Consider the following 13137-nt stretch of genomic DNA (forward strand, 5'->3'; position numbering starts at 1 on the left):
CAAAATTCAGCATTGTCTAATGATATCACAACTGGATAGATTGGAGTCTGGTTTGGGTCTTTTAAAATCTGATTTTTTTCCTTATTTCTGGGTAAAGTGGGTAATTCAAGTCTGTGAAACTCAGATTACCCCTTTTTGAAAGAGAGATAACAATACTTGCCCTTCAAGGAGATGAGAGATGTAAAAAAATAGAAGTTCTTTAACGAAGACATTTTATGACTTTCCGTACTTGGTCAGAAGTAGAGGCGATATGACAGAGCCAAGCACTTATCTCACACTAATATCTTGTGGCCATTCTACATAATATCACTTCAGATGATCATTTAATAGGTGAAAGACTATGTGCTTCCACTCTGAAACAACTACCTTGCCTATAAAGCGTACTGGGGAATGAGGAGTCTTGTTTGGTTTTCTGTTTAAAAATAACTTTTTTTCAAATAAGTCCCAAACAAAAAGACCATCGTCATTTCAGATGCGTTTTAGAGTAATGATTCATTGAGCTATAGCCATTTAGCCCTGGGACCTGCAAACAAGTATATTTACATAAATATGCTTTTAAAAGACTTTGGTTAGCTATGTTCTGCAACAGGATACTTGTCCAGCTCTTTAAAACCTGTGAAACAAATATGCTGTGTAAACCCTTCTTTCTTGAAAAAAGAGTAGTTTCTGTGCTGATCATAGCATTTGCCCAAGTAAAAGGTGTCTGAAATGAAAGCTTACTGCTGTGAAGAGAGTTTAGATGAAAACTTCAGCACAGTGGACGTATTTTTTTTTTCTATATTGATTTAGACACATAGTGCACTGAAAGTACAATTTTGGATTCTATTTTTCTTGAAAATATATAGTATTCTTTGAAAACAAAACAGTTTTATACATAAACATTTATTGTGTTGGTTTAGGATTCCATTTTCTATTTTTCTTGCAATTCACTGGAGTCTTCCTTTTGTACAGAGAGAAAACAGAAGCTAGTATTGACCACTTGTGTCAGCTTTAATACACCTGATGTTATTTTAAATGTGATTGCTTTATGCTTCTGCATACCTCTGCCATTACCCAGTCTCCTCAATAGCAGCGGCAAAGGAGTGGACTACATCTTGCAAGAAAAGATGTTTGTATGCTGTAGTGTTATTCTGTTAAGTTAATACTGTTTCAGTTGTGTTTTTCCTGGATGATTGCAATCCAATTATATTTTTCTATCTCAGAAAACCCATTCAGCAGATGGGGAAAATTGCAATTCTGTATTTTCTTCCTCTGACAAGGGTGTGGAATAGCTTCTTCTCAATTTGTAGACACTGCTATGGATAGCCGAGTTATCTCCCGGGCTAATGATTCCCTCTGAGAATTCCATCAAAAGGTGTGACATTGCCTGGAGCAGTATATTTCATTAAAACGTATTTTATAGCTCACACCAAAAGAAGAAAGTCTGCAGCAAATCTGACGATGCTTTTACTGCATAGACACAGTGAACATTTCAGTAGTATCAGCTAGACACTGACTTTGTAGTGTGCACCACAGAATAATTTTATATGCCCTTTTTACTACTACTGAGTTATTGTATGATTTCTTTTAAATTACATGTTGTGTCTAAATAAACATCAAAGGAAGTCAACGTGATTGCAGTTCATATTAGAGAGAAGACTAAAATCATTTGTACTCAGTGTTTTAGTGTTGTACCATTAATTCTTTATATGTATCTACATTTTGATGGTTTTAGGGGAACATTATATACTTCTGTGTAACAAAAGTAAAGTAATACACTTCCATTCTTTTTTAATATATTCTCCTATGCTTTGCTAAAACTCATAATTCATGTTTTTGGGAACAATTTTGTCATTCCTCTAGATTGGGCACACATTGGTATATTTTGCTGTGGTAGTGTTGTGCTGGGGCCCCCTAGTCTGGTTAAACTGATTTGAAATGACAACAGAATTGAGAAGCTGAATATGAGCCAGCAGTGTGCCCAGGTGGCTAAAAAGACCAACAGCATCCTGGCTTGTATCAGCAATAGTGTAGCCAACAGGACTAGAAAAGTGATTGTGCCACTGTACTTGGCACAGCTGAGGACCCACCTTGAATACTGTGTTCAGTTTTGGGCCCCTCATCATAAGAAAGACATTAAGGCACTAGAGACAGTGCAGAGGAGGGCAACAAAGCTGATGAGGGGCCTGGAGCACAAGTTTTAAGAGGAGTGATTGAGGGAACTGGGGCTGTTTAGCCTGGAGAAAAGGAGGCTGAGGGGACACCTGATCGCTGTCTACAACTACCTGAAAGGAGGTTGTAGCATGGAGGGTGTTGGCCTCTTCTCCCAAGTAGCAAGTGATAGGACAAGAGAAAATGGCCTCAAGCTGCACCAGGGGAGGTTTAGATTGAATATTAGGAAAAAATTCTTCACAGAAAGGGTTGTCAGGCATTGGAACAGGCTGCCCAGGGAAGTGATGGAGTCCGTATCCCTGGAGGTGTTTAAAAGGCATTTAGATGAGGTTCTTAGGGATATGATGCTACAGTTAGGTAACGGTTGGACTCGATGATCCTGAGGGTCTTGTCCAACCAAAATTATTCTATGATTCTAAGGTTCTACTACTCTCCTTGAAAGAACGTGTTGTTCCCCAAACACAAGACAATACTTTATTCAAAAGATATAATAGTGCTGTTGCTACCAGAACTCAGATTTTGCTTTTGGACTTCTGTGCATATTATTTTTATTGTTTATTATTTGTGAGCAATAAGTTTTAAATTAATTCTATGCAGTTATATCAAAAGAATTTAAGTTTATATGTACATAACCACTCGTCTGATTAAATTCCTTAGGTTAGTGCAACAGTTTTTGGTTTTTTTTTTTTCAAATCAGCTTTGGATTTGAATTAAGCACATGCATGGGAATGTCTTCATAAAATTTTGTTCTCTAAAGAACAGCACGTCTTGTATCCAGATGCCATAATTTATTGGTAATCCAATTAAAATATTGTAAAAGTCATTACTAGCCCATTTAAAATTTCATCCACACAACACACCAAGAATCCAAATTGTTCAATTAAAGCAAGTGGAGGCAAGCAGTTGTACAATTAAATCACTAATAGACAGCTCTTCTACTTTACAACTGCCTCTCTTATTAATGCTTCTTTCTTGTTCTTCTGGTCATACATAGTTTCCCGGTCTCAGCTTGTCTTCCTTAGGAAAGCATAGGGGAATCTGGTGATCAGTGTGAGTTGGTAGCATCCCACATTCCCAGCAGGAGCAGGGTGTTCACTTCCTCCTCATATTTTGATAGTACTTATAAATGTTTTATGTATAGTATTTTATAGTACTTATTGTTGTGGTTCTTTCCCATTGGTCCCCACTTCTATATTGTCCAGTAGTTTCTGTCTATTTGTGATCATTTGCTTGACTTTTGAAAAGCATGTATGCTTAAATGTTTGTAAGCAGTAGCCACCTGACCATTTGGTTTTGCAATTAGGCCCTAGCCACCTGATGGCTTTGCAGTTATTAGCAGTAACAATACTGTATTAGCTGGGCAATAAGCCTACAATCTGTGCATTCATTTTACAGCAGTTAATATGCTGATGCATCAAATTATAAGTATTTAAAAACTCATAGTACCAAAATTGATATAAGAATAAAACTAAAACACATTAACTGAAAAGTGTGGTATACCTCTGCAAATCATGCCTTTGGAAAACGTAACCCTTCTGCAGTAGGTGCAGAAATACTTAAAGTTAGTGTTTCAATGGACTGATTTAAAAAAAAATGTTTAAGTTTAGCAAAGCAAGGACACCTTGCTTGCTATTTTGCGAAATCAGTCATATGCTGCTGATATAGGCTAGTTAAAGATTGAGGAACCATCATAAATCATCCTGAATCCAACCTGTTATTAAATATGTCAAGTGGAGCCCACTGGGTTGATAAAGGTGACATTACAGATATGCTCTGTAGCTATTATTTTGAGTTTCTTCTTTCCCTAAAAATTCAGAGAGATGAAGACTGGAATAATACCCAACAGGGCATGAAAATTAGGTACTTTCTGGCAGCTTCTGTTTGTGGGCAGATTCAGAATATTTAATAGATATGTTGTTGTCGGGAGCATAACCAAGACAGCAGTGATAAGGAATGTTTTCAGAAGCCAGTCCATCACTTAGGATAGAAAACTCATTTCCTCAAGGAATTCAGAAGCCTGCACTGGCTGGAAGTTGGGAGATTCAAAATGGTGCTGTCAGGGAGCAGCACAGTGGGACAGAACCTTGGGGCTGAGGCACTGGAGGGTCATTTCAGGGCCGACCAGGAGCTGGTGCACTTCCCTGAGGACAGGGTCAGGCCCAGGCCAGGCAGGGATGTAGTCCTGCAGGTTGGCCTGGCTTGGTGGGGCCCACGGCTGGGCAGGGCAGGGCTGTGAGGAGCCAGAGACCAGCCCTGCTGTGGAATCACTGAGGCAGGGGTTGGTGGCCCTGGGGGTCTGCAATGAAGTCCCAAGCCATGGACAGGGTGGGAGGAGCCCTGGGGGGACAGGGAGGGCTAAATGGTGAGTGCAAGCCGTATTAGTATCTAGTGGTTAAATAAGCAATCTATTGGTCTACAAAGTCGTTTTTAAAATTGGATTTGGGGTCTAAGGTGAGATTGCTTAGGAAAGCAGGTTGAAACAATTTAAGAAGGAAAAAAAAACTTCTTTCAGTAACAATTAAAAAGTTAATAAAACAGATCAATACATAATCATCAGATGAGGTGGACTATTACTGAAACTAAGACCTACTGAAAGACATTTTCAGTAATATTTTCATAGTCATAGGAAAAACCTCTGATACAGAAATCAGAGAGCTGTGTTCTAATGTTTGGCATATTTCCCTTGTATTTCTTTTCAATGCTCATTACTCATCTCAACATTATGAGTAATCATGTTTCAGTTTGCGATGCGTTTGTATTTCTCTTTCAATTAAGAGACTCCCATCATGTTCCAACTTTCCATCTCTGACTGGCACAGCAGGGAAAAAATAACACTACATTTTGTGTTTATCTAAGCTATATATTCACATTACTACAGCATGTGTCTCATCCTGTAGTGTATACGTGTTCTTGCAGTAGTCATTGGCAGAGCTGGTAGCATCTCATTGAAATGAAACTTCCACATCCTTTCCAGGGATCTAGGTTGAGATGTCTTCCACAGGTCACACAAGTTATGTCTGAACTGGTGAACAGAACACAGGTTGGCTTGAGTCTGCATTGCTTAGCGGCATCCCCCTCTCTGTCAAATTAATCTGAAAGAGAAATAGTTACAGCAGTCCCAAGCACAGAGTGTCCACTATTGTCCAGCTGTATTTTGCTCCCTTGCTGTCCTCATAGCTGCAGAAACACAGTCTCCCAAACGATGTATTTGTAACCTAAGTGGTGAATAGCATTTATTCTAATTAAAAATATTTTTGTGGAATAAACCACCTGTTGTGGAGATGATTTCATGGTATGCAGGGAAAAGGAAGAAGTGCACCATGCTCAGGGACGTGAATCTCTCATTAATCTGGTACGCATTGTCTTAAACAGAGATTCCCAGGGGCTCACTTCAGCATAACATATATTGCAAATAAGCATTTGAGAAAAGGCTTTTTATTTTTCTACTTGGGCCGATTTGTACTGAGATGGAAGTATTAAAGAAGACAAACAGTTATTTAATCTTTACAGAAAAACTGAAATATGAACCAAATGACAGAGCAAGTCCCTATTGTTATACAATAGAAGTGCTTTGCAAAATTCTCCTATGTGAATTTAAAATCCAGTGTCAGAAATTAAAAGACATAAATCGAAGCATCATATTTCAAATAATATAAGGAGTATCAGGAAGCAGAGAAGCAAGAACATGTTTTAGCTCTCTCTTGTTTTCAGCTTTGCCTTACAACTGCAGTCTAAAAGAACCAGTTGCAAATTGAAGGCTTTCAGTGTTTAATAATACCCAGGTAATTTTCTTTTAATGACATTCCTGCTTGCATTTTTCAGTTGTTGTATGTTGGCTAACGCAATGTTTAGCAGGAATAGCTTCAAATTGCTTGGCTGTGCAGTCAGCTGAGAATTTTTTGTTTCTTAACTTATATTACTTGTTGTAGGTAAAAGCCCTCTGACTCAAAATGTACCTGGATTTTCTTCACTGGTGACAAGTACAAAGAGTTGTTTCTTCATTACAAAAATATCTAATATTACTGATTTTTCCAAACATTCTGTACATTTTGTCCTATCACAGTGAATTTCTCAATCTACCTTTCTTCTGTATTGTATTTGAACTCCATGTCTATATTGATATTTAGGTATTTGAAGAAAGCTTACTTCTTAAATTCTACAGCAATTCCTTATTCTGTTGATTTCTTACCTATGTAACAAATCTCTTAGTCAGTTCATAATTTCATAATTCCAACTTATAAATACAGTGATTTTTGATGGGATTTGTATACAGTACACCTGAACGTGCTTTTATTTATATGCATGCAGAGTTAAATGGAGAGAATGAGGATGAAGATTCTTCTGATCTTTTTCATCTTGAGACAGTTTTAACTTGAGTTCCTTACAGGTTCATAAATTCAGAAAATTTGTTATTTTCCTGGGCATACAAATTTTCTCCTGGATTTCTTTGTTTTGTTTTGTTTTGTTTGTTAGTTGGTTGTTTGTTTTTTTCCCATCAATTAGAGACAATCTTTCTGAAGCAAATGTTAACATTTGCAAACACTAACACTTAGGAATCATTTTATCGAAAGAGGAACCTGTGCAACAAGAAAAAAACAATTCCAAGTGTTTTTGAAAAATTAAAAACTAGCATACCGAGGTAGAATAACAGAATACCTACTATCCTTGTTGTTAAGAGTGAATAACTTCAGATAACATTTTGACTTTAGAGGAAGTTTGGATCCCTGGCATTTAACATTGCGTGAATTATTCCTTTGTTAATAGAATTCAGTATTATTCTATGGATAAGACTTGTAACCAGAATTTTGTCTATCACTGCTGTCAAGGAAAGATGTAAGACTATCTTGCTGTGCTATAAAGGCAATGCCAAGCAAACATCTTCTTTCTTTCTTTCTTCCATTTTCAAAAAAAAAGGTCCATAGTAGTGACCCATTTTTCTTTAGGTTCTTCAGTCAGATCTTCTTGTGGCTCAGGTAAGCATATGGTGCATGGCTGAAGTTAAACTGAAGTTTATACGAGCTGGCAATATTAATTTTATTAGATTTTTCCCTCTCAAACTCCCCTACAGGACAAGACATAAATTATGTGACACCATAATTTCACAGATTTCATATACGAGGTGAAAAATGTCATCAAGCCCCATATGCTTACTCCTTTTACAAGTAGCAAGCTAGATAATTTTAAAGGCAAGATAAAGTACAAGAGAGATTGATAAAATAGTAACACCTCTGTATCTTCTTATTTAAGTCAGAAAAAAAGATGATTCATATGTCCAGAAGTCTTATTTTCTCCCTATCTAACCCTAAATGGTTTCTGAACTGAGAACGGAAAGCAGTCTGGAAACTGACGCCTTGTGTTCCATCAAGTAAAAATAATATCTGGCATTCTACTTCTGCTTTGCCCAAATTCTGTATAGAAACTTAGTAACGCCACATTGCAGATAATGACAGATAGTCAGGGCAGTGGGATAAGAATGAGTGAATTTTTAAAATTAGAAAGTTTCCTTTCTGATTTGACATCACAATGTAACTGCACAATACCTGAGGCTATTCATTTCTGTGTTATCACTTTGTTCTCATTGTGCTCTTCAATAAATACATTCTGTTCTCGAAGTCATCTTAAAGAAAAAAAAATACGCAAAGCCTCTCAATCTATCAAAAAATCAGCCCTCCTTCTCAGAACACATGTTCATTTTTTAATCTAAATAGGCAATTATTTAAAGTCAAGTTAGCAGCACTGAGACTTCATGTGCAGCTGTTTCATATTATCCCTTAATACACAGTGTACTTAGTGGCTTTTTTTTTCTTTCACTCAAGAAATATAAGCTTTGTTCTACTCAAGAAGGAATATAATATACTTAACATGTATTTTATAGCACAAAGTGTGTGTTAGGAACAATGAAAATGCTGGAAGTATCAACGTTCATTACTTCATTATAAATAATGTAAATATAAGCAAACTAGGTGACTTTCTACTTAAAACCAACCAAACAAAACCAGAGAAAATGGCTGTGGTTTGTTGAGGGATAAAGTAATCTTGGGCAGACATCTGTCACTGCCACACTGCACAGTTTTATTTTGCAGTAAATGGTGCTGTCCTTGGGACCACAGAAGATAACATAGGTGGTAAGACTGAATTACAATCATTGAAGCAAACTTAATCCTCAGTGTGACTGCTTCAGGCTTAGTGCTTAAGGCAGAACTTCTAGCAATGAGTGCTACTACTAGAAGGACTAAAACCAAACCAAAATAAAATAACAAACACCCCAGTTACTAGAATTTCTTGACTTTGGGAAGTTTTCTAGCATGGACGCAGCACCAAAGAAATGCCAGCTTAAAAAATGAGCTCTACTGGGGTGGAAAAGACCCTAAACAAAATGATTGACTTGCGCGAAATAGCACATGAGGAATTACAGCAAGAGGTGGGAAGGTTAAAAACTAAGCAGAACAGTACTTACAGTAATACAGATTTTGTATCTTATGTGCAATAACCTTTTATGAAATTTAATATGTCATTTTATATGATTTTATGTGTATATATTCTACAGTTGCACTCCAATTCCGACAAAGGTGATGGATCAGTCAAATACATTCTTACTGGAGAAGGGGCGGGGACTATATTTATTATTGATGACACGACTGGAGACATCCATTCAACCAAAAGCCTAGATCGAGAGCAGAAGACGCACTATGTGCTTCATGCCCAAGCTATTGATAGACGGACAAACAAGCCACTCGAGCCTGAATCTGAATTTATTATCAAAGTGCAGGATATCAACGACAATGCACCAAAATTCACAGATGGACCATACATCGTCACTGTGCCAGAGATGTCTGAAATGGGTAAGGAAAACAAATTGTTCTATTCAAAAATCTTTTAACAAGTGAAAATGCCACATGTTGTTCGACAAAATTGTGATGTTATTGTATTGTTGACTGTATGTAAAAGATATTACAGTTGAGAAGACATGATAAAATGCAACCTTATATGTTACTTGGGACATTCATATTAAGAAAACTGTACGTGCACACACACTGACTGTAGAGAAGAGTCACTCTTATTCTTGACTGCTTTGACAGACATTCCTGGGCAAATGGTACTTTGCACTCTAGAAACAAGATGTATGGATGTGTCCTTATTCAACTACACACTTTATGGCATTCTTTTATGTCTACATGAGTAGTCTATACAATTCATGGAATTAAACAAATACAAAGCAATGGTAGTTTTCTAGATTGTTTTAGACTGTATTCTTATATATTTATTTACCTTATTAAGTTTCTTATAAACTGAACGGAACTTCTGCAAAGTAGAACTTTAAAAAATTTAAAGGGAAAAATATTAAAATACATATAGTTACTCAATTGTCATAATAATATTGATCATGCATATAAGAACGAATGCGTATTGTCATTGAATCTTAATGGTTTGCCATTATTTGATCACTTCGATTCATAACAATACCTCATATGAATCAACAAGAATAACAGAAGTGTTTTGTTCTGTACTCGAAAGTTAGATACGGTATTTTTTTAATGGAATTATTTTGGATGGGAGAGTACATTGTATAACTTTCGTAGTGTAGATAGGTGAAATTAATGTTAAACTGGGAATCTGCATTCAATTTATCTTCTGTGGTACCACCTGACATTATTGTGCTGAGTTCAGACATAGGTGGTTGTGTAAAGAGGAAAATATAATCTGCATGTCTGCATGTTGTTTGAACTTCATACAGTTTCGTAGTATGCAGAGAAATATTTCATGTGGAGAGACTGAACAGGCCAAAACCACAGCTTCCATTACAGATGTGCACAGTAAAAATAGTGGACTCCAAACTCATCTACAATTCTTTTATTGCACATACAAATGAAGTGTGGCATATTAAATATTTGCAATATGTAGTAATCATAATAGTCCTGGAAAGAACAAAATATATTAAATGTTATTCCTGAACCATGGAGCTCAGAGCTGTGACAGTTTGGAAGCAGAGACTGATTTTTTACTTCTTCAGTGGCTTCTTCATTGACCTAAGTGGTGTTATATAGAGAATAAGTATACTTTCCAATCTACCATGCCAAATCAGATTGTATTAAATGGACTTTCAAGCTTACCAAATGTCATGTGTTAAAAGGACATAAGAAATTTCCCCAAGCGTTTTCTTTTTCCCTGACTTTATTACTGCATTTTTGTTCTTTCACTGCCACTGCCACTACACTGACACATAGGAATAGTTCCTCGATTTTCTTCTCAAAATCTCTGCTATATGTGATGTTCTGAAAAAAATAATCTATGTGTCTGCATCATAATTTTCTTGTTCTAATACTTCATTCTTCATAGGTACTTGCAGTACCTTTCCAGTCCTCTTTTCTCTTCGAAGTTCTCCCAAAGTGTGCTATTTCAGATGTCTCCTCCCAGCCATGGAGAACTCTCAGCCTTTTTTTCCTGTGGTCCCTCCTGAAACAAGAATGCAGGGAGGGAGACATATCTTTCTTTGGTCTCCTTTTATTTCCTTCTATCGTCTCCTTTCATAGGTCATTGTTCCCATATTACCCTTTAACTTCCCTTTCATGAGTTTTATTCATTTCACAGCCTGTTTCCATTTAACTGGGAACTGCTACCTCATCTTTGCTTGTAATTTCTATTTCCTCCTCCTCCCACATATTATTATCATTATTTAGTAACATTATTCCTTCTAATAGTCTCTTCTAGGTCTATATCAGAAAAACAATGTTTATTAGTCATTGTTGTTTCATCAATACCAACTTACTTGATCTCATCTTTTACTTCTCCGAGTTATAAAAATGGATGTCTCCCTTCCATCTACACAGTAATGCTAGTGCACGTGACAGGGCATGTTTTTAACATAGAATTACTTATTTTAACCATCTGAGCATACTTTCGCAAATATCATTCCCAAGAGGAATTTATGGAAGTACAGAAGGGTGGTATTTCTGTAGGTAATGTCATAACACCAGGCCTATTTAAGCAATACATATTTGTAGAAAGTACTGCAGTGAGGGGATAGAGCTCCCACTAAGAATGTTGTGGGCTTGTATGAAGCCTCTTCAATTGTCTTTGATAAGTCACAACGCTTTACTGTTAGAGTTGCAGTTCATTGCAGTAGCATTTAAGCTCTTATCTCATTTGTCTCTCATCATGGCAAGACTATCCTAATGTGAAATACATTTCCTTTATCTCCTGTCTCCAAAAATGCATAACACTGTCCTCCTCTTTCTTTAGTTTCCTTTTTCTTTCATGGAGACCATTTAAATTAATTTATTATTTCTTTCCCCTGTGAAGACCTTTTATTTTCTGCAAAGGAGGAAAGACAGTGGAAAGAAAATCAATGTTATTCTGAAAGTCAAAAGCAGCTAATGTAATTATTTTTATTTATTAATTTTATTTATAAAAGTCCTTTTTTTTTTAAATCCTCTCAAAATGTTGTGATTTTTACATAGATATGAGTAATAATTTTCTAATAGTCTGAATCTTGATATTACTGTACATTAGGTAAGTTACTGTTTTCAAAAGAACAATTTGAATAATTAGTCTGGAATGGCAGTTTGGGTTATAAAATAGAGTGGATTATGGTAAACCAAGCAAGTCTTAGTGATAAAATAAAGCACTAATGCATATGTTTTATAAATGAAATACTTTACTGGCTGTACCTAAGGTAAATCATTAAAACACCTTTTCCACAAAGCTCTCCTGTTGTGTGAATAAAACTGAATTTTCATATCCCACCATACAGGCAGTCTGCTGTAGGCATATATTAAATTTTCATTGCAAATTTATGATCATTGTTTTATTTTTCCCTTATTGATTTTTTGTGTGTGTTTGTTGCATACTGAAAGCATTTTACTGACTGCAATCTTGGGAAGACTAATTCTATTAGTGCTTCCACAGGAGATGTTCTTTCTGTCAAATAATGGAGAGCTCTATGTTGTTTTTACTAGTTCTGTAGTCGGCACATCTTTTGTCATTTAGCTGTGGAGTCTATACAGAACTGAAATTCTTGTTGTTATTTTATGAATTCCTAAGGATGCTTCAAAAATTTCTTCCACTTTTTACATGGTCATTTAAAGAACTTTCAGTGTTACTGTCTGTAACAGCCCTCATGCTGAGTGGCAGGTGATATTTTTGATCTACGTTATGCTGTTTAGTTTCAGCAGCATTTTCCTGTCTGTCTTCTTGAGAAGTTAACTGGCATTTTTCCCACAAGTTGTACCTTTCTTGATCTACCTGTAAAAAATGTAGGACCTCCATGGCTTTTCTCTTTTTTTCAGTCACCAACAAGAAAGTAAAGGTAAGTTTTGTTAAATTACTTGCCAAATATTAGATCACAGTGTTCACTGTGGCACAAAGTGAATATATTATTTATGCTTTATGTTCTACACTGAAAAAAGCTGAAAAAAACACCTATTCTTTGCCTTTCTTGAATCTTTTTTCTGAAAAGTTGGCTCAAGAACCAGGGTTTATATTTGCAATTATTTCCTCTGCAGTGTAAAAAAGTCTCACTGAGAGCTATCACTATGCTCTGTTTTAAGGTTTATGAGTCATCAATATCTAAAGGTAAGAAGACATTTTCATAAACATTTTCAGTCAGTAAAAGCCTTCCATATTTGCTCATTTTCAGATAACTTCAAAATGAGTGAAATATTGCATATTAAATTTTCTGGTGTTGAGGTCATGCCTAAGAAGAGTTGCCAATAAATTATACTTAGAAAATTAATAGACACACTGGACTTTTCTGAACTTCTTTCCAGGGTATTATAACATAAAATAGTCATCACTTCAGATAATCTGGAAGACAATATTCATGTTGTGCATAAATGCAATCTGTAGGAGAAGTGCCTATTTATCCTCCTGTCTTTGATTTTTGTCTTCTGATGAACATAGCTGACAAAAGATATTGAGATTTTCTACAGTGAGGACTTGCAGCAGTAGCATATTCACCAATCTCAAAGTGTTGATTTCCTGGTGAAA

General features: G+C 36.0%; 1 protein-coding gene across 4 annotated transcripts in view; it reads left to right on the forward strand.

The window, feature by feature from the left end:
* Positions 1 to 13137, forward strand: part of CDH18 (cadherin 18) — a 166436-nt gene that overhangs the window by 25699 nt on the left and 127600 nt on the right. For all 4 annotated transcript variants that reach the window (XM_065630181.1, XM_065630180.1, XM_065630182.1 and 1 more), the window contains exon 2: positions 8699 to 8993. In XM_065630181.1, coding sequence (XP_065486253.1) covers positions 8699 to 8993 — 295 coding nt within the window. The remainder of the gene's footprint in view (positions 1 to 8698; positions 8994 to 13137) is intronic.

Source organism: Caloenas nicobarica, chromosome 2, assembly GCF_036013445.1.
Source record: "Caloenas nicobarica isolate bCalNic1 chromosome 2, bCalNic1.hap1, whole genome shotgun sequence".
Lineage (NCBI taxonomy): Eukaryota > Metazoa > Chordata > Aves > Columbiformes > Columbidae > Caloenas > Caloenas nicobarica.